This window comes from Paramisgurnus dabryanus, chromosome 20 (assembly GCF_030506205.2).
Source record: "Paramisgurnus dabryanus chromosome 20, PD_genome_1.1, whole genome shotgun sequence".
In the NCBI taxonomy this organism is placed as follows: Eukaryota; Metazoa; Chordata; class Actinopteri; order Cypriniformes; family Cobitidae; genus Paramisgurnus; species Paramisgurnus dabryanus.
The window spans coordinates 9,808,252-9,831,826 of record NC_133356.1 but is presented as its reverse complement, the minus strand read 5'-3'; the positions used below and the strand labels follow the sequence as shown (position 1 = coordinate 9,831,826).

At 36.0% G+C, this 23,575-nt stretch overlaps 1 protein-coding gene across 2 annotated transcripts in view; it reads right to left on the bottom strand.

Annotated features, from left to right (window-relative positions):
- Positions 1–23,575, bottom strand: part of kcnh5b (potassium voltage-gated channel, subfamily H (eag-related), member 5b) — a 42,156-nt gene that overhangs the window by 10,566 nt on the left and 8,015 nt on the right. Inside the window, exons 6-10 of one of the 2 annotated variants that reach the window (XM_065296292.1) lie at positions 21,908–22,300; positions 18,730–19,159; positions 11,366–11,565; positions 10,572–10,824; positions 5,628–5,824 (exon numbers count right to left, since the gene is read on the bottom strand). In XM_065296292.1, coding sequence (XP_065152364.1) covers positions 5,628–5,824; positions 10,572–10,824; positions 11,366–11,565; positions 18,730–19,159; positions 21,908–22,300 — 1,473 coding nt within the window. Of the gene's footprint in view, positions 1–5,627; positions 5,825–9,583; positions 9,800–10,571; positions 10,825–11,365; positions 11,566–18,729; positions 19,160–21,907; positions 22,301–23,575 lie in introns of those variants that run through there. The other variant, XM_065296293.1, reaches the window with a different exon arrangement.

Below are 23,575 nucleotides of genomic sequence, written 5' to 3'. Positions count from 1 at the left end.
TATCAAAAGAAGGTCCAGATTCTATTTGGGTAGGGGCGTGTTTGTTAATGTAAAATTTGTGTAAAAGAATCCATTTCTGATTCTTTTATTACTGCGCAACATGCAAGTGTATGGTATGAGCAAATTATGTTTATGTTGGCAACGGCTGTATGCATAGAAAAACGTAAGTGAAAGTGGGTCTGTGGTGCAAGTGTGAAAGGCGGTCCGGGGTCCGGCTTAGGGTTCGTTTTATCTGGTGCGTCAGTCATGATGATGAATAAAATATTTAACTGTTTATATACAGAATATCACAACAGAGCTGTGCTTCATCTGTCTGGGTTCAAGAAAGAAAAGGTGATGTGATTTATCTGCATGCTTTGATTTGAGAGACGTCTTAGAGATTATTAATGTCATGTGTTTTTTACTTTTTGTAATAAATGTTCAATAAAATAACTACAATTGCTTTGTTTATCGTTGATAACTGGTCCAGTATGAATTAAATTCACTTTACATTAAGTAAATACAACTAATGTCTTTTGTTAAATAATATTCACAAACATTTCAGCTAAATCCAAGTAACATTTTTAATTATATTTACTCAATTAGAATTGTCGTAACAACACAAAAGTTCTACAAGAGTTCTACACTGAAAAAAATTATTCATTCAATTTTTTAAGGTGAGTGGTTGCAATCAATTTATTTAAGCTAAATTTAAACAAAAAAGATTAGTAAAGTAAAATAAAATAACCAAGTTTTGTTTAAATGTAGTTTAAATAAATTGATTGCAAACACTTACCTTAAAAAATTAAGTAAATTGAATGAATCATTGTTTTCAGTGAGGGAACACACATACTGATAAAGAAATGTAGATTGAATTTGGTGTATGCTGCCAAATGCACAATAGTTATTAGAAAAGTATTACATTTATCACAGTTGGAATGCATCAGCAGAACTGAAGCTTTTATCCATTTGATTAAAGTCAATATGCTTCTAAATATGTCTCATCTCATGTCTAGTTTAGTTTTCCATCTCCCTAAATATAAAATTTTCTTATTTTTATCTTAACCTAACTCCGCCATTCCCCCCACTGTATCGTAACCAAACCCTTCTGTTCCCTCGCGCTCGCACACACACACAGGTTGAGAGTCTTAGTGGGTGATTAGGTGACACATTAGGGATGTGTAGGTAACCCAGCCTGTCACCTGCAGTCACACACACTTCGCATCTAAAGCTATGCGCTGCACACACTCACAGAAACAACACTAATTCAGTCACACAGCCAGAGATGAGACTGGAGATTCAATCTTCTGCTCAATTTCTTGCTTAAGGAAAATAATTTGAAACCTGTCTAAATCTATCCGGCTCACAAAGCATCCGACTTCTAGAAAATAACACCCCATTTAACAAATTTACCATGGTTCCTGCATGGTGAGATGCCACAGTTATTGGAGTCATTCCAATAATTCATTTAGAGTAAATAAAAATTGCACTACATTATTAATGCACCATACAAAAATGCACAGAAAACAAAAAGCTCATTTAATAAAGCATACACTGATTACATTAAAAAAAAAGATCTTTTGTTGATCTTCTTATATGGTCATTTTTTAAGACATTCTGCCTATAAACTTATAAACAATCTATAAACTTTGCAAAAAAAACTTGAAATCTTCTCAAAGCTGAGAATCAGTTTATACTCCAAACACCAATGCAACATGCATACACATTTTTAATGCATCTATAATAAAATATTTGAATAAATAACTAAGATGGCAATTGTTCAAAGTTGGAGATCATTATTGGCCACTATATGTAGGCAAACACTTCTTCTGAACTAAGATGTGTTTGGACATTAGACATTGGTTAGTCCCAGACTCCATCTCATTCTAGGTCACATTATTTATACAACAGCCTTCTGGTAGAAATGTGTGTGAGCATAAATGGCCCTCAAGGGTGTCTGCCTGAGGGTCCACAAGCTGTCTGATTTAAAAAATACTTGTCAGCTCTTCAACAATACATCTTAACATTAAATCTTGACAATACAGCTACTAGCTTTCACAGTCTTATACACAGCAGCAATACCAACTTTCATTGCGATTCTTTCTTTCGCCAAAGTCACATTAGCCTTCCACCTCCATTTCTGTCCTCAGGATAAGATATATGCTTGCATTTTACATATTTAATTTCCCTGAAAGCCACAGACTCCTCCGACAGAGGTAAACACAACAAGAGCGTTCTTACTTTTGACACAGAAAAGAGCTGAATCACCATGCTGTCTCATTTCATTGGGCAAATTCCAATCTAGAGTGAACATCCCTTTGCCGTAGTCTGAAGGACAAAGACTATAAATTAGGAACTCTGGAAGGCAGAGGGCAATTGTGTCTCATAATGAGGCTATTTGAAACATACGTCAACAAAATGAGCAATGAAAGCAAACACAATTATCTTTCTTTCTGGAATAACCCAATGTGTGTCATCTCCTTTCCACAGTGCCCTTCAAGGGCACAAAAATGCTGCACAAAAATGGAATTCACCAATTATATGCTTATAGATAGATGTTAAAATAGGTTTATAGATAGATGTAACTAGTTGGGCTTGATGCAACATTTCCTGGCAACCGTAAAAACAGATGGAGACACTAAAAATAAAACAACAAAAAGCTGAGGTACAAGCACACCCAAACAGCAGAATTAAAGTGAATCGTGTACAGGAGTATCTAAACATACTTTGCTGTGTGTTTTATGATTTATACATATTTGACCATTAAAGGAAAAACTTTTTTTGTTTTTGGAGTGGGTGCAGTCAGTCTGAATAATAATCTAGACTGATTTGGAGATTGTCTGAATAATAACCCAGACTAATCTGAAGTGAGTCTGAATAAAAAACTAGACTGATCTGAAGTGAGTCTGAATAATAACCTAGACTGAACTGGTGTGAGACTGAATAATAACCTAGACTGAACTGGTGTGAGACTGAATAATAACCTAGACTGATCTGGAGTGAGAGTGAATAATAAACTAGACTGATCGGAAGTGAGTCTGAATAATAACCTAGACTGATCTGGAGTGAGAGTGAATAATAAACTAGACTGATCGGAAGTGAGTCTGAATAATAACCTAGACTGATCGGAAGTGAGCCTGAATAATAACCTAGACTGATCGGAAGTGAGCCTGAATAATAACCTAGACTCATCTGAAGTGAGTCTGAATAATAACCCAGACTCATCTGAAGTGAGTCTGAATAATAACCTAGACTGATCTAGAGTGAGTCTGAATAATAACCTAGACTGATCTGGAGTGAGTCTGAATAATAACCTAGACTGAACTGGTGTGATACTGAATAATAACCTAGACTCATCTGAAGTGAGTCTGAATAATAACCCAGACTGATCTGGATAGAGAGTGAATAATAAACTAGACTGATCTGGAGTGAGTCTGAATAATAACCTAGACTCATCTGAAGTGAGTCTGAATAATAACCCAGACTCATCTGAAGTGAGTCTGAATAATAAACTAGACTGATCTGGACTAAGTCTGAATAATAACCTAGACTGATCTGAAGTGAGTCTGAATAATAACCTAGACTGAACTGGTGTAAGACTGAATAATAACCTAGACTGAACTGGAGTGAGAGTGAATAATAACCTAGACTCATCTGAAGTGAGTCTGAATAATAACCCAGACTGAACTGGTGTGACACTGAATAATAACCTAGACTGATCTGGAGTGAGTCTGAATAATAACCTAGACTGATCGGAAGTGAGTCTGAATAATAACCTAGACTGATCTGGAGTGAGAGTGAATAATAAACTAGACTGATCTGAAGTGAGTCTGAATAATAACCCAGACTCATCTGAAGTGAGTCTGAATAATAACCCAGACTCATCTGAAGTGAGTCTGAATAATAACCTAGACTGAACTGGTGTGAGACTGAATAATAACCTAGACTGAACTGGTGTGAGACTGAATAATAACCTAGACTGATCTGGAGTGAGAGTGAATAATAAACTAGACTGATCGGAAGTGAGTCTGAATAATAACCTAGACTGATCTGGAGTGAGAGTGAATAATAAACTAGACTGATTTGAAGTGAGTCTGAATAATAAACTAGACTGATCTGGAGTGAGAGTGAATAATAACCTAGACTGATCTGAAGTAAGTCTGAATAATAACCTAGACTGATTTGAAGTGAGTCTGAATAATAAACTAGACTGATCTGGAGTGAGAGTGAATAATAACCTAGACTCATCTGAAGTAAGTCTGAATAATAACCTAGACTGATCTGGAGTGAGACTGAATAATAACCTAGACTGATCTGAAGTAAGTCTGAATAATAACCTAGACTGATCTGGAGTGAGAGTGAATAATAACCTAGACTGATCTGGACTAAGTCTGAATAATAACCTAGACTGATCTAAAGTAAGTCTGAATTAAACCCTAGACTGATCTGGACTAAGTCTGAATAATAACCTAGACAGATCTGAAATACGATCCTAACCCTAACCAAGAAACACTGTGTGTTTATGTCTATATGTGTCTGAATGTCTATGTTTTTGTGAATCTGTGTAAAATAAAGAGTGTGTTTTTGCACAGTATGTACTGTAATTGCTAAGAAAGGGAGAGAGAAAACAAAGCAAAAATTTTATTCTAGTCAACGCTTAAACTAATGAAAAAAGAAACCGGAGTGGAGATTATGACAGACAGGAAAGAGAAAGGTAATAAATAAAGGAGAGGGAGATGGAAAATTGTTAAAATTGGGTCTTATCTCTATGATGCACATACTTACTGAATGTTTTTTCCTAAGGGTTTCCCCTCTTTCTCATTTCTGACCTAATTCTACCCATAATTCTTATGACAGTCATGGCACATCTTCATACCCTTTACTGTGTCCAATGAGATTATGCAATTGTTTCTTACAAGCAATCAGAGCTCAGAGTTTACATCTTAAAAGAATAGCTTACCAAAATAAATATTCAGTCATGTATTCAGCCTCATCTTATTCAAAACCTGCATGATTTTCTTTTTTGTTTTGTTTATACAACTGAAGACCTTTAGCTTTGAAAACAAGCTTGTTCTATATCACTTTGTGGATATGTTTTATAACAAAAAACAAAACTTGTTATATGAACAATGAGGCTCTTCTGTAAAGCTGATAAAGGGAGATTACAGTTTGCTTGTAAATGAATCAGTGACAAACCCCTACACATTAGGATCTACAACACAACCCAGTGCGCAATAGCTGTCATTTCACTGTCTAGAAACCTTTTTACACAGACGTTATGGAAAATACACAGAAAATACATCCAGGGTTTGGATGTAATCTGCTAATTTAACGGATATTTTCTGGGAACAAAGTGTTGTGTGAATGAGGTTAAGGTTAACTATATAGACCCGATATAGTCTGGCTATGAGGGCAGTTTTTTGATATATTCCTTGAGCGTACAAAGTTTTTTGCGATATAGATACATGTTTCGATTGGTCGAATTTTCAGGTTTTGAATTTGAAGGGTAATGGAAACGCAGCTAGTTAGCAGTAAAGGGTGTTTGGTTTCATTTAGTCTCAGTTTGTACAGCTATTAGATGTCTTTCAAACGCAAAATTGCTTGCTGGGATAAGAGGTGTGCATGAAGTCTGCAAATATGTTTCTTACCCTTTTACGCAGATTGCAGGTAAGAATGAGGTTTCGAGAGAACGAGTTTGCGAACGCTGTGTAGAATTCCAGCACCTTCAGCAGGGCTTCTCGCTTTATAATGTGAAGGTCGCAGTACGTTAATGCTCGAACGTTAGCGCACGCGTGGGCCAGAGTCGTCTCCTTCCAAAACACGTCACCAAACACGTCCCCTTTACCTAAGAGACAAAAACATGGCGGAAAACATCAAATAATGCCAACTGAAAAAATGTAAAAAATATTTATCAGAGAATGAGTCAATCATGTTAATTATCTCACAGCAGGCCTGAGATGAAGAATGATCAAATCTGACATTTGAAGTTATTATCTCTTTATAAAACTGACTTCGGGAGGAGAAATCTTTCACTGTATAAAAGAGTGAATTCCCCCCTAAAAAATTTAATTCTATTCATCATTTATTGTGTCACCCATAAATGCCTAACCTGCTCTTTATATACAATTAAAATGATTAATGAGTTAGTCTGAAAAATGACAAACAAACCTCAGTAAGCGATTCTAAGGATCTGTTTTATGAAGCTATGATGAACAGACAAAGATTTTAAAACATGACATACTAAAAATGTTCATTTAACTTTAAATAAACTGAGAAATATCCTACTTTAAACATGCCATAAGGGACCACCAAATCCTTTTACTGTAAGGAAAATAATCTATGTTTTGAGATGTAGAAATGTGACCCAGTCTGTGAAAAGCCAGCTAAAGTCTTATTTTTAAATTTAATGTTTTCTAATAAAAACATCATATAATGGAAAAAACTTTGTGAAAATTTTATCTTGATATCTTTAATAGGTTACTAACTGAGTAAGGTAATGTGAAAGATTAACCCTCGAACGGTCCTCGTTTTCTGTTTAGACTACTAGCTCTTGGGGTCTATATGAGCCCAAAATTGAAAGCATAATTGTAAGAAAAATATAAATTTTCAATAATACAAATAATATATAATTTTTTGTTTACTTCTTATCTATACAATGAAGCTGTGTTTTAAGAGATTTTAAATACTTTTGTATCCATTTACCACAAAAATCCTCAACCACACCGTAAGCTTGCATGTGAAATTTAGATTTTTTAATAAAAAAATTTATAAAAAATCTAGAATTTAATTTAAATTGTTTCTGGATATTGATCTAGGTGTTAGGTGTATAATTCCACCTTTTGCTGGTTAGTCCTAATGGAATTACCGCTTAAGAAAGAAATAGCTTTGACCAGCAGAGGGCAATAGAGAGCCATTCATTTTACTGAATATGGGCAACTGCTCACATCACTACTTTAGTGATACATTTAGTGAATTTATGTATATATAAACATTAGAAAGGACACAAAAAATAAATATTATTTCAAATAGTAGAATTTTTTGTAGTTTTTGATGCATTTTGAAATGTCTGTTTTTACAAAATACCACAGAAATTTGACTGAATGTAAGTGTGTGTGCGCAGGTTGGTATGTTTGTGTGTGAGCATGTGTATTCTGCATTGCATTTGTGCACAAGTAGCAGGTCTTCATTTCTGTAAAAATTTTCAGATTCATGATGGATTTATTGATTTTTTTTTGACAATGGAAAATAAAAAATATTTATATACCTTTAGAACAACTGAATCAAGCCCAATTTTTTGTATATGTATAGATAGATTATTTAGGTAAAGTCACAAAGTTTAAGTTCTCTGAGATGAAGGGAACACTTTTTTTAACGAATGAAATGTCGTTTGGGGTCATATAGACCCCAATGACCGTTTGAGGGTTACACTGTAAAAACTTTGTTGTAATTATGCAGCTGGTTGCCCGTAACGTACTATAGAAGATAAAGACTAAAAATTTTTTATGTTCATTTAACTTTGAACAAACTGTTGCCAGTAAATAACATAATCAAATGATTGAAATCAAATTTTGATGCTCCAAATCTCATAAATGTGACCATGTTGAATAAACAAGCTTTTCATTGATGTATGGTTTGTTAGGATCGGACAATATTTGTCTGGTATCTGAGGGTGCACAAAATCTAAACATTGAGAAAATGGCCTTTAAAGTTGTCCAAATTAAGTCCTTATCAACTACATCCACTCACAAAAATAAAGTTTTGATATATTTATGGTAAAAAATTTACTAAATATCTTTATAGAACATGATCTTTACATAATAGCTTCATTTTTTGGGCTTAAATTAAAAAGCCATAATTTTGACCCATACAATGTATTTTTGGCCATTGCTATACCCTTGCCATGAGGTTAAGGCTTTGTGGTCCAGGGTCACATATAGATTATCGGACTTTAGCCTGGATTTCACAGGGTCACAGATCAACTCAATACAGATTTGGAAAAACATTGAGTAAATTAACCCTTTCAATTCCCAACACAATGGTCAAACAACACTATTATAAAAAAGAAATAACCCATTAAACACAATTTAAAAGTACATTTTAGAGAACTTCAAGCTCAAGGATAACTCTTGATTTATCTCCCTTTTTTTTTTAGAATTGACAGACTTGTAAAAGATGCCAAAAAAGAACTGCAGTAACACAAAATAAGACAAATGTAGCCTTTATCACAGAGAGGTGCAGTTGGTTCCACTCGCTTAGAGATGCCGAGGATCAATGGCACAATAAACTCTCCAATCACTTTCCACAGAAGCCAGGCGCCAGAATCTTAAAATAGACCTTTAACCTTGAAGTGGCACCTGTGTGCCGATTTAACAGGAGGACACTGCACAGCTGAATGCGCAGTTACCACAAGAACAACAGACGTGTGCCTATATGTAAACTTACAGTACCCTTTATATGTAAATAGAAAACTTATTTTAAGTTTTTGCTGCTGAGCTCAGCATTCATTTCCCACAGAGATCTCGGCCGTCACAGGTGCTTGTCCTGCCAATTAAAGTCTTATATCTAGTAGCAAAACATCTTTAATTGGCTTTGCATGCCAGACCAATTAAACTGAACTTAACAGCTGCTGCGAGTGCATGCACACAAGCTGTCTAATTAACCTTTCAAAGCAAAAAAAAGTAATTTCCTGAAATTTTGGTTGTCTTTATTACAAAGCAAACCTTTGGCGTACCAATTTTAAGCTGCACTTATACTTAACTCTAAAAATTATTTATTTATAAATAATATTCATAATAGAAAAATTATTAACATTAGTTAATGCATTAGCTTACAATACATCTAGTATTTATTAATCTTAGTTTATGCTAATATTAGCATTTACTAACACATTTTTAAAATTAAAAGTTGTAACTAAGATGTAGTTCCATAGAGGTATTTTTTCCTTCTATGGAAGTCAATGGTGCTTCAGTTTTCGACTTGATTACAAATATCTTCCTTTGTGTTCACCAGAAGAAAGAAATTTATACAGGTTTGTAACAACATGAGGGTTTGTAAATTATGACAAAATTAAAATTTTTGGGTGAATTATCCCTTTAATGAACTCACATGAATAACTGTATTGGCATTTAACTAACTTGAACAAAGATCAATAAATTCTGAAAAACTATTGCTTATTTTAAGATCATGTTAGAAAATACATTTAATAATATTTACAAATACAACCTTATATTACCTTTTGTATTCATCTAATATTCAGGCGTGACATGGTCTGTTTATTTTGAAATGTACGTGTGCCTCAGATTGGCCCTTAGAGATATCAAAGGTCCGCTGAGAGTCTTAAGAGTCTGTTGCTGTACCCCATAGACATTTACAGTTTATCTGAGACAGAAGAGCAGAGCTCAGCAAACATGGTCTCCAAGGAGTCACGCGTTTCCATGGCGCTCTGTTGCCGTGGGAGCAGTTTTACCCATAATGTACAGGATTTATATAGTCTTGAAACTCAATAACATCATATAGCTGTACTATTTTAAACATCTGTCTATGAGGGCAAAAAGGTTTTCATGTCAAAACAACCTATGCTGAAATGAAATCAGTCACGCAGGAATTTCGAAGCAGGTCCAGCAAAAAGTTCAGGCAAAAAGTGAGCCATATGGATAGATGTGACTAATGACTTGATTCCTGTTCATTTATCTCCCGCAGAGCCGCTCTGGCTCCACACCTCGCTAACTCAGCTCCCCATGAAGCCCATCTTCATCTGCTCAGACACCTACCAACCTCCTGGGCACAGTGGGTCCACTTTGGGTCCAGGCGTCCTGTGGAGCTGGAGGACAGACAAGGCCCCTACTTAGTGGCCATTAGAGATTAATGATTAATGGCGCTGTATGGTTTCGTCGCTATGGCGACCCGTGTGAGGATGATAATCTAATGTGATTTCAGTGAAGCAGTTGATTGGAGCTGGTGTTTATAATAGAAGTCAGATTGCCAGCTAAAATCCCATTAAAATCAAATAAATGACATATGGAGAAATGATATTTAGGCTCAAACTTCCTTTTTGAAAAGCACACAGTGCTCTTTTTTGTTCTGTTGACATGCAATATCTGTTTAACTGGTAAACCATTGTGTTACCAGCGTAAATTGTAGGTTTGAATCCCATGGCACACGTATACTGATAATAACTAGAAAATGCACTTCCAGAGGAACCGCAAAAGTGTGCTTGCTACTGATATAATTTATACTTTGAATGCAATGGGCAATTGCATCTGCCATTGTGCATTAAAATGCAACTGTTGTGTAAAGTGTTCCTGTTGCTCAGTTGGTTAGCATTGCAATAGTAGCACCAACGTCATGGGTTTGATCCCTGGGGAGCACACATACTGATATACACTAATGTATACCTTGTAATGCACTGTAAATAGGTTAGCGTTGGATAAAAGCATCTGCCGAATATATAAAATTCAAATAACTTTCTTCTGTAATATATCACCATGTTTATCAGTATTAATTTCCTTATTCTGACAGCAGCTTAAATAACTAACAATTTTGGAATAAACTAATAGGTTTAAGCTTAATGTAATGTAGACCATAAGACTTACCCAGTATAGCAATGACCTCATCGTCCTGTATGACCTCCAGTGACCCTGAGACCACAAAGCAGAGCAGGTCTACACTTTCCCCCGCATGAAAGATCAGGTCCCCAGGAGCCGAGTGTATCGTTTGAAACTCCACGGCCAATGAGCGGAGACACCCGTCACTGGCCAATCGAAATGCAGGGTGCTCGTTGAACACATTTCTGTTCAGATGCACACAGATGTCTGCCCGCATGTCCTTTGGACAGATGGAGAGTACCTGTGCACAGATGAAGTGGCAGATGAGTTTATCTACTAATAAATAACTACCCGAACAAAAAAGTTACTTTTTAAAAAAAATTTCCTAATGTATTAGTCAGCATGAACTAACAATGAACAACACTCCTCAGCATTTACTAATCTGTTAACAATTGTAAATGCACAGTGAAGTAACAGGAATTGTATTAGCATTAACAAAGATCATTAAATGCTGCCAACCAAATTGCTTATTGTTAATTCATTAGCTAATACATTTACGAATGCAATCTTATTGTAAGTGTTACCCTTTGATCAGTGATTTGTAAATGAATCATTAACACAAATTAGTCTGATCCAGTATTCAGTCACAGCTAGCCCACAAGAGAGAAAGATTATTAGGAAATAACAAATTACATTTCGATCTCTTCCTAACATACAGTGTACAGATTAGAAGACTTTTGCTTGTTTTATGAATCACTGTTATGATGATGATGTATGAACATACAGTACCTACAGGTTGTGAACATATTAAATGTCCTTGCATTTATAATGTCTCGGATTACCTTCTCTGTGTCGATGCCTTTAGACATGGACCAGGTGGAGACGATGTAGTCCATTACTCTCTCACTGAGACCTTTGGGCACCTGGTAGAGCTTGAGAAAATCTCGAACATTATTCAGCATCTCATGGTAACGGTTGGTGTTGGCATACATCTGCTGGAAAATGGTCGTCACATTACCAAAGATGGTGGCATATAGAAGCGCTACAGGACAAAAAGAGACACAAGAAACACAGATTGATCGTTTCAGATTTTCTATTTTTAATAAAGATGTCAATGTAGACCCTATGAAACCTGAAAAAAATCGCATAATCCAATTTTGAAATTAGGAGCATCAAAGTTTGATTCAATCATTGATTTTACATTCATTTTGATTTTTGACATGATCTTACTCAGTCAATATTAAAGTCGCCATGATTGACTTTATTCCCCATGGTGACGTATTTCAAAGTGAAATGGCTTCTGAAATGAAATAAGGCAGGGCTGGACTTGAATTTGTCCATCATGAACTAGAAGTTGGGTTGTGTTGCTAATTGCTTATCGCTGCGATCTTTTCCCAGACCCCGCCCACCTGCCAAACCATATGACCAGAAGTAAAAAGAGATCGTTTCGAGGATGGGATTTGCTTTTTTGACTAAAGATTATTTAGGGCACATGATTTTTTTTTAATAAAATGAAATAAAATTAAGTCATTTAAAAATATATAATAATATTCCAATACAAATGACAGTTTTTCCTTTTATTTCATGGCGACTTTAAAAATATCAAGGTTATTTTTCACAAAATGATCTTTACAACTTTAGTTGGTTTTTCACAGACAGGGTCACATATGCAATTATAATCAATCAGTTGTTAAGTGTATTTTGTTTACATTAAATGCATGTAGTGTACATATAAAATCAACTGCAATTGTTATTTAAAACATTTAATGTCCACTTTCATAAAGCTAGCACTTTAGGTAGTTTAATTATATTTTATTATAAAAATAAGCATTTCCAAATGTTGCTTTTTACACAAATAGGCTTTATTTCCAAACAGCGGTTAATGAATGAATCGTGTAACCTTTCAAACCGCTATTAACACAAAGAGCTTTTTTATAATAATGGAAGGCAGTTGACAACATTGGAGCACATTTTTTATTATAAAAAATAATTGTTGTGGTTTCTTAGGTATATTGATTTATTTTTTCTTCTATATGAATAAATATTTAAGGACGTGGGACAACCAGACAAAAAACGATTCTGGGAAACAATAAGTTGGAAAACTAACCACTCTCATAGAAGTATCCCATGCTAATCTAAACTAATTAAATCAGTTTTAAAGTAATCACAAATGATATCAGCACCTGTAAAATTCTTGAAGCAGGACAGTCCTCTCTGTGTCTACGTAAGTGCATGCGTAATGTAAACTTCTGCTTGTGTATTTACTGCCTTTCTCGTGTGTTACCACAGTATCTTCGCTCCTCGTCTCTATGGCAACATTCCCTGAAATAGCTTTCCAAATACTTCCACTCACAACCAATAAGGCGAGAGCAAAGGAAAAAGTGGTTGAAATGAGATAAAACGCTTAAGTAAAAATGATTGCGATCGCAGACAGAGGCAGAGAAAAGGAAAGAGGATAGAAAGTCTGAGAAAGAAAAAGAGAACGAGACTGAAAGCAAAGGAGAAGGAAAGCAAGAGATTTGAGGAAGACTGACAGCATGACAAGGGCTTTAGTACTTGTAATTTTTTGTTCTGGATATTAGCCATCAGTCACATGCTCTTATCTAACTATTTTACTGAGACAAAATAAATTAACACATGGCTGTGACCCCAGTCTCAGTTTGAGATGACGTGCCCACTGTCCATTCTCAATAACCTGATTCACAAACACCCGTAAAAGTGGCAGACAAGCTACAGTGTGAACACAAACACATCCCGTAAATGTTCTGGGATCGCTCCCGGAAAGAGGATTTAGTAAAATTGCCATAAGGTGTATGCGGTCAACAAATATGACTTCCGGAAGATGCACCGAAATCCTGGCAAGGACGTGTCCGTATGGTCACCCTATTGGATAGTGCAGATTAAGGGGCGGTATTATCCCCTTCTGACATCACCAGGGGAGACCTATTTGTTTCACATGCTTGTGGAGAACGGTTTACGAAAGGTTTCTAGGTTGATAAAAGCACTGGGAACCCAATTATTGCACTTAAACATGGAAAAAGTCACATTTTCATGGTATATCCCCTTTAACTAATTTTACAATTATAACTTTATTGCAAAGTGTTACAAAGAACTTTACAGTATAATTTTTATAGCACACTGTTGTGAAAAAATTTGATGCATCATAATATGTCTCTTTTAAAAAGTAATTTTATGAGGAATCACCAGTTAGACAAATCTGGCATATTTGGGGCAAATGCATCTGGATTCCATCCCACACATCACCCCATGAGATTTTGGGGTTCTTTCCTGTATCCCAAAATCCCCATGCTTTTTGATGTGTACTAGGTTTTCATGCAACACCAAAGACTGGATCACACTGCTGCTGCATTTATCTATTCAAGGCACAGGGGTAACCGATTCTTTATTTCCAGAACTGCGAGCGGTAAACAAAAGGAAAAAACAGAGTCCATAGATCATTCATCCTAAAAGGCCAAAAAAGGGAGGTTAAAATCACAGGGGAAAAATCTCTTCAGCATGATGATAAAACACCTCCTCACCCTTTTTTGGATATGTTTTGGGTGGAAACGATTCAAATTAGAGATATTTCAGATTGTCCAGAAGTGTGTTGTAGTTATTACATCATGATCAGGCTGTGTGTTACAGATCTTATCAAGTGTTTTCTGTTTAAAAGCATATGACCATTTAGAGTGGACTTTGAGCTTTGGAGCTTTTTATGCTCAAACAGAAACATAACATTACACACATAGGCAGAGTTTGGGGTCCATGGGGGCACTGCCCCCCAGACCAGAGGTAATTATGATTTCGTCTAAGCTATTAATTAAATAATAATAATAATAATATGAGAATTCATATTTTATTTGTTTAATCTTAATAATGTAATGGGTAGACTGAGTAACCTAAAGCTAAAATAGTAAGTCATATTTAAAAATGAAGGTGCACTTTCTCGCTAATCTCAATGTAATGCAGTACCCTTGTTTGCCGTTAGGTGCCCCCCATGTACAAACACAAAACTCCCCTTATGATTACACACTAAATAAAGTTAAAAATGAGAAAAAGCATAATAGGAACCAGACAGGGGTTCTCTTAAGTTTTTTATAACATCTATGTACAAAGGGCAGGAATGGAGACAGGTGTGGGACAAACAGCAAGGGTGGTGCGGGAGAGAGTTCCAAAGAAAGACCCTCTCAGGGGACATTATATAAAATACCACACATAATGAGGCCTTAAAGGACCTCAGTACCAAGAGGCAGAGAGAAAGAGAGAGGTGATAAGAACAATGCAATCATATAATTACAGAGAGACCCAGAGGACGGGACATTGTGTACAAGAGTTTTCAGAACAACTAACACACAAACGCAGGCACAATTACAGTCTCCCCTAATTATGTACTACTTCTGCTTTCATTGGGTGTGGGATCATCTCCACTAATCAAGCCATCAGGCCAAAATGTTCTGAGTGTGCTGGATTCCACAATATGTCAGATCACATTTAATATCATAGCTATGGCATAAAGCAGGGTTCCTCAAATCATACCCTTGAGGGTAAGTGCTTTGATTAATCAATGTTTTGATTAGGGTTGGAGCTAAACTCTGTAGTGCTCTGGCCCTCCAGGGTAAGATCTGAAGATACCTGGCATAAAGGCTACTGTTATCATCCCTGCCACCACGTGGATTTTAAACATTACTTAAATCTTTAATCTCTACGTTATCAAGATTACAAATAGACAACATTATATATAAATTACATAACTTTGAATATCAGATTTTATTCATATTTTATCTTTCTACTTCCTGCACCAACACGCTTAAAAATACGGCAGCAGCTATTTACATTAAGTGCAAATGGCATTATTTTATTAGCGATATATGCTATTTATACCAAGTGCAAAAAGCCAGATGTTACTTACACCAAGTAAAAATATAGAGATATTATCTATTTACAAATGTACAATATTTACAGTAACAATAACAGCATTTTCTTAGCGATATGCCATTATTTACTAGGCGTGGGTCGATACCACTTTTTCCATGACCCGTCCGAGTCTTGTGTGTGTATGACACGTTTAATTCACCGCTACTTCGCAAGCATCACACCATTTAGTTTTTGTGACTTTAAATGTCTTCATATGCGTTTGTTTTTCACATAAAGCTGTCAAATATATAGGGAAGACTTTGAATAAAAACAGTCATGATGCTGTTATAATATTCTGACCTTTCTATAACAACAAAGAGTAGCGCACAGTATCGGATTTGAATCTATTTAGTCCGATACCCTATTATTTACAGTAGGTGAATTTGAGTTTTTTTACAGGGAACATTTCACAAGACTTTTGATGTCAAATAAATATTTGGTGTCCCCAGAGTCATTTTAGCTCAAAACACCATCTAGATAATTTATTATAGCATGTTAAAATTGTCACTTTGTAGGTGTGAGCAAAAATGTGCCGTTTTGGGTGTGTCCTTTAACATGCAAATGAGGCGTGGTTGGATAGTGCAGATTAAGGGGTGGTATTATCCCCTTCTGACATCAGAAGGAGAGCCAAATTACCATAACCTACTTTTTCACATGCTTGCAGAGTTACTGGGTTGATCTTTTTCACATTTTTTGGTAGATAAGCACTGGGGACCTAATTATAGCACCTTAAAAATGGACAAAGTCAGATTTTCATGATGTCACCTTTAATAAATAAAATTATCAAATTGCAATAAGTGTAACTATTAATTAGATTCTTTCAAATTAATAACAGAGTGTAAATGAGTATATTAAATTATTAAATGGATGCTGCATTATCCTACTCCGACCCCTAACTCTACCCAATAAATACTTTTATTCTTAATAAACACTTTAGGCACTTTATTTCAACTTTTCAATAATTTATTTCATTTTCTTAATTTTTATTGGAAATAAATACGTTGATATGTGATAGGAAAAGGGAAAAGAGTGAGGTCAGCAAAAGGTGGATTCGTCTTGGTCTCAGACAAAGAGGAGTCAGAATTTGATTTCAAGACCAGTCAAGACCACAACTGATGGCACATCCCAAATTTATTTTTTATCATAACTTTTATGCAGTTTATTCAGGTTTGGCATATGATGTTGGCATTTTTAAGCATTGTTTAAGTTTCTCCCAATGACAACTTTTCTCATTTTATTACTAAAAATGCCTGCACTGTGTTAAGTGGATGGCAAGCCATGGAAAGAGATCATGCATGCGTGTGTGTATGCCATCAGAGAAGTTTATAAAATAATCAAAGGCATTGCAGATATGTGGGAATTTATCTTTGTCTATAAGCAAATAAAAGTGAACAAACACTAAAGAGCAGAAATCAACTTAACCATTTATTCTGAAATGTCTTTCCATGGCTTGCCATCCACTTAACACAATGCAGGGGTTTTTAGTAATAAAATTTGAAAAACTGTCATTGGGAGAAACTTAAACAATGCTTAAACAATGACAACATCATATGCCCAACCTGAATAAACTGCATAAAATTAATAATAAAAATTAATTTGTGATGAGCACTGCAAAAAATGATTATCAAGAAAAAATTCTTAGTATTTTTGTCTTGTTTTCATTAAAAATATCTAAAAATTCTTAAATTAAGATGCTTTTTCTTGATGAGCAAAACTACCCAAGAAAATAAGTCTAGTTTTTAGACCAAAAATTTTAAATTTTAGTGATTTTGTGCATAAAACAAGCAAAAAAAATCTGCCAATGAGGTAAGAAAAAAATCTTGAACCTTTTTCTAAAACACGAAATTCAAGAAAAATGTTTGCTTGTTTTATGCACAAAATCACTTAAATTTGATATTTTTGCTCTAAAAACTAGACTTATTTTCTTTGGTCGTTTTGTTCATCAAGAAAAAGCATCTTAATTTAAGAATTTTTAGATATTTTTACTGAAAACAAGACAAAAATACTAAGAATTATTTCTTGAAAATCTTTTTTTTTGCAGTGTGCCATCAGTTTGTGGTCTTGACTGGTCTTGAAATAAAATTCCGAGTCCTCTTTGTCTGAGACCGAGACGAGACCGAGTAAAAATGTGGTCGATTCCAAGACGAGACCAAGACCTTTAAAAAGTGGTCTTGAGACCGGTCTTGATACCGAGACCGGTCTCGAGAACTACAACACTACCATTAGGTACAGATGTGTAAATATTTAGTACCAATATGTACCTTTGAGTTACTAATATGTATTTTTGAGGTACTAATAAGCTCTCTTTGGTTCCAGTATGTACTTCTGAGGTACTAAAATCAAATCCTTAGGTGCAAAGCTGTACTTTTTGAAAGGGTACAGCCCCAGTGACAGAAAAGGTACAGTTTTGTACCTTTATTTCTGACAGTGTAACACCAGATATGGTTCTATATAGCACAATATGTTTCCACACAGGTGCTACATAGGTGCTATATGACACTTAAAATGGTTCCCCTATGATTACGAGCCACTGAAGCACTTTAGCTCTGTTTGTTTTTAGAGTGTAGAAGAACCATTTCGTTCCTACCTTTTTATAATCTGAATAACCTTTATCCCTACAAAGAACTTTTTTTAAAAGAAAAGTTTTTCAGATTTTAAAGATTCTTTATGGAACCATTCAGCAAAAAAAAAAAAAATCTATGGCAACATGAAGCACCTTTATTGAAGTTAGACATGTCTGGCCCTGAGTCTGCATACGGGACAGCGGATGGGGTTTATATGCCTGTGTGCATATACGGGCCCTTAATGCACACACAGATTTATACAGCAGGGTCTTATAGCTGGACATTAAAAGTCTTTCTCTCGGCTAGTGGTATGTCTGTCTGTCTCTCTCTCTCTCACTCTCTCTCCCCATCTCTCTTTATTAGTGTCTCAGTGCTCTGTCTTTAAGAAGCAAATCACTGCTGTCTGGAGAACAGCAAGCCTGAAAAGATAAGTCAGTTAGGTCTGAGTTACTCAGACAGAGAAAGGCAATAAAAATAGAACTATAGGTACATTTTCTAGCGTACTTGCCGGTATAAAACGTAGAGTGATTGCACAAGAGTTACCAGCCTAACCCCATGCCTCCATGAATTTGCTGCAGGCATTTCATTCACTTCTCTATAACATTGTGCTGCAGGGGCTCCCAACACAGTACCCCTGTACAACAGTGTTCAATAAGCCAAACTTATTGTAGCCCAAACCGTAAAAGGATTTCCCAGAACGTTATTACATCATAATGATAAACACTCACATCCCACCATCATCATGGCCACAGAGAAGATCTTCTCTCCGTCTGTAGTCGGTGCGATGTTTCCAAAGCCGATGGTGGTCAAGCTTGTCATGGTGAAATACAGCGATGTTATGTACAGAGAATATTTCCCAGGCCCGCCCTCCCATTGGCCAGTCCCGCTGGTATTGTATCGGTATGGAGATCCGATGCTGGTGGCTAACTGGTAGAGCCAGCTGTCGGTCTTAATGGTGTTGGTTTGTTCATCGATGACCTCATAATCTCCAATGCTGTACCATATACAGGCAAGCCAGTGGGCCACTAGTCCAAACACACAGACCAGTAATACAAGCACAGCAGCGCCATACTCCAGATAGTGGTCCAGTTTGCGTGCGACACGACCCAAGCGTAGTAGTCGAACTACCTTCAGAGAACTGAACAAGCTGCTGATGCCCTGGAAATATGCAAAACAAATAGATTCAGGGCTGGTACTTAATAATTATACAGTTACGCAGTAAGTACTGTACATTTATAAAACCATTCATTCTTATTTCTGATTGGTTAATAGCTGATAAAACACAGCTATGACCACTGCATCCAACGATTCTGTGTATCACTGTGCAGCACCCTGAGTGAAACATTTTGTTGCCGTTTACAGTCACAATTTTTTCTTGCAGAAGGAATGCTTTTAGGGATTTAACTTAATGAAAGTAGCACTGATACATACACAAATTTGTTTTAATATTTGTATTGTGTGGTAACCAGTTTATAAAAGCAATAAGGTACTTCATGCCAATGTTTGTGTCGTGCATAACAATGCCCTTCAGCTGTATATCCCACAATACAGCACAGGCTCTCGTACCTTATTGCACACGTAAAATAGGACTCTAAAAAAAGCGCTGCTACCGTTAAAGAGCACCTATTTCATTGTTTAAAAAAACGTAATTTTGTGTATTTGGTATAATACAATGTGTTTACTTGGTTTATGGTTAAAAAACATATTATTTTCCACATTTCACCAGATTCCAGATTTCACTCTGTTCCTGAAACGCACAGATTTGAAAGCTCTGTGTCCCTGATTGGCCAGCTAATCTGTACGTTGTGATTGCCTAAATACCTCTGACGTCAGCCAGAAACGTGACACTCCTTACCATGATTGAAAGATTAGCTCACAATACAATGCTAACAGGAGTTAACTTACAGGCTATTGCTGCATTTACACCAGCTGCGTTTGAGGCGTCAAAATCGCGTCTAGAGCGAAGTAGACGCGCGAAAAAAGCAAGCATTTGATGTGCGTCAGAGGCGAAATCCACTTCTTGTGGGAGGGGCAAGTGCTATGCGGTTGTCTGTTTGCAAGATGGTTGATTGTGCATTTATCGAGATAGTTACCGGTTTGTATTTGGTCACCTTACTATAGGGGGAAAATTGTTTAAAAAATGGCGGGAATGCCGCGGGTCGATAAATGTCACGTGACTCAAAAGTTAAAGGGATAGTTCGGCCAAAAATGATATTAAACCCATGATTTACTCACCCCCAAGCTGTCCGAGTTGCATATGTCCATCCTTTTTCAGACAAACACATTTTCGGATATTTTATAAAATGTTTTAGATCTTTCAGTTGATTAAGTGTAATGTTACGGGGTCCACCCATAGTCCACGACCTTCAAGTCCAAAAAAAGTGCGTCCATCCTTCACAAATTACATCCAAACGGCTCCAGGATGATAAACAAAGGTCTTCTGAGGGTAATCCGTGCGGTGTTGTTGTAGAAATATCCATATTTAAAACTTTATTAACGAAAATAAATACCTTCCAGTAGCGCTGCCATCTTAGTCGCATCCGCATTAAGCATTCCTTCATGTTGAATGAGTGACTCTGGGCGGTGCTGCCTCCACAGCATCAAGCAGGCTCCTGATTGGTTAACGTGGCGCAAAAATCCGCCAAAGTTCAAATTATTCAACTCGGGCGTCAGCCGCAAATTCGCGTTAAACGCAAAATGCACAAAAAACACCATTCGTGGGTATCACGCGTACTGCGCCAGACACTCAATTTGCACCATTTGCGCGAACTAGACTAGAGGAGGAATTGCGTCTAATGCGACGCGCTAAATGCCTCATTCGCGCTGCGAGACCTCCAGACGCGAGTCAACGCATCTTCACATTGACATAACATTGAAATCACTCGCGCTTGACGCCTCTACCGCGGCTGGTGTAAACGCAGCATAAGAGTCCGAAGCGGGAGGAATTATGATAATATCGGTCTTTACTACATCATTAATTCCAGGAAGTAAACTGTTGCCTACAATCCGTGTGTTTGTTGTAGTCCAAGAAAAGAGATTTACATTGGAGACGATAACTCGTGTCATCGTTTACTTTGGGATTTGTACCTTTTGCATATCATTAACATGTACTAATACACACTTACACACCAAAGGAAATTTTAAAAAGTGAATCGGACAATAGGTGCTCTTTCATTTGTTTTGTGAGCTTGACACAGATGTGTCCTGTCATTTTATGCCACACAGCAGTGTGACAATTCCTTCAAATTTCTCCTTTTGTGTTTAAGTACGAAAGAATGTAATGCTGGGTTAAAACAATATGAGGGTAGTAAATGACTTTTGCTATTGGTATTTGTTATTGGTTCATTTCACCCCGATGATATTACCAAGTCCCTGAATGCATCAGACACTCTGCTGATGTTGCTATATTTATAAATTGGCTCTGTATATTTCCATCATTTTAAAAGCATCCACACACTGATATGCCACACAAATCAATTCGACATGCATCTGCATCTTTCTTCCATTGTCATTATTTACAATCTTTAAAACAGCAGAGATTTATTTTTGTGTGATTTGGCACCCATTTCTGTTTTCATTATGAAGCATTGAGTCCTATTTAAATTCAGCTCACTAAACTTGGCGTTTACAATCATTATTGCGCCCAGTAAAATTCTGCAAACAGCTTGCTTTATATTTTGAGTAGGTGAGTTAAGCCCATACGACAGAAATAAGGTATAAGAATGATTGGACATAAGAATCATCGTTCAGTAGAGAACATGCTGTTCCTTTCCCAAATTAGTTTACAACCCCGCCCCCAGTGATACCAAACATCAACAATTTTGTGAGTGAGGTGTTTTTCAATCGAGCTAGCTTTCTACGGCACATATTAATCATTTATATTAATTTTGTCATATGGTTACTCACCTCATCCACGTTTTCGAAGGCATTGATGATGTCATAGGGCAGACAGGACAGCAGGTCTATGACAAACCAGGTTTTCAGGTAGTTCATCCTGATAAGCTTTGGGTCCGAGATCACCTCCCCTCCCGGCCCGACAAACGTGGTGTGGAAGTTGAGCACAATGTCCACAAGGAAGATGACATCAACAACGCTGTCCAGAACAAGCCAGGTGACGTTATTCTGTTTGGTCTTGAAGGAGACATTGTAAGGAACCATGATGGCGGTGTAAAAAGTCAGAATTAAAATGACCCAGTCCCAGGTAGTCTTAAAGGTGCAGTAGTGTAAGATGATATGAGGGGGAGTCTTAGGGGCTTCCTGTTTATACGGAGGAAGGATATCAGAGCCAAGCTGAAGTACCTGAGAGAAGCAAATCAAATGAGAATGTTATTAAACACTCACTTAAAGTATTCAAAAGTTATGGCACAACATAGCCTTGAAGCATTTCCCATTAAAAAAACATTGCATCAAGTAATTATTAAAGTAAAAAGCAGGTGGGTGATTCTTCCGAAATTAGACTTATGAGGTGTCATGAAACATTTTGATAAAAAAGTAAATGGAAAGTAAGAGTATCAAAAAAAGAAGCATACAGTTACAAACATATCTTCATGTACTATTTTGCACATGATTTCAAATGACATCATATAAAACAATTTTGTTGTTTTTTTCTAAATTTTCATTACCGCAACGTGTCCATGACTGAATTTGGGTTCTTTGACATGGAAATATTTGTAATTAAAAAATCTAAAAAAATAAAAAGCTTCAGTGCATGTTATACTATAAACATTTACAGTAAAGAAACATGTTGTAATTGGTGATCATTGGTAAATGTAGAGACAATAATAAGGAATAAAAATGTGTCCAAGATCAACTTTCTCATCCTCCGCAACAATTTTCAATCATTGTTTAAGCCCTCAAGGAACTAACATTTAAAAAAAAAATGGTTGGAAGGGACATAATTGAATGTGACACTCGAGATGGCTTCCAGGTAAGCAGTTCTTATTTTTTTCTCTCCAAATAAAATTTTAAATTTAGTTTGACATAGTACCTACTTTTTAGTTCTCATTACCGAAACATGAGTTTGTAAATGCATATATTAAATGTAATATCATGTTGTGGTAATGATAATTTTTGATTATGATAATCTAAAAAACATCTAAATAATTCTATAGGAAAATATCTAAAAAATAATGGTTATAGTAAGTTTAGACCTTAATCTTACATGTGCAAAAAAAATGGCTTCAAGGGGTTTGTAAAAATTCTGATGCTGGACACCTTCTAAATCTGGATTTCGTTAGAATCACCCAGGTCTGTACCAAGAACATTTAGTAGTTTAATGTTGTTTTACTTCAAGGTTCAAAATGGGTCCACTGTGTCATCAAAGCTATTATCCCTGATGTAAACACACTTTTATATCTAATCCTTTTTATATTTTATGTAAAGCACCAGTATTATCGACATCTCTAACATGGAGATTTAAATAGAGAGAGAGAGAGAAAGAAAAACAGATAAATGAAAGAAAACCCAGATGCCCCTGCGGAAAGTGTGTTTGTTTTAAATATTAATCCTATCTCTTGCTCATTTCCGCTCTTCCCTAGATAAAACACAGTTTGGTTTTACATTATTCATGTTTGC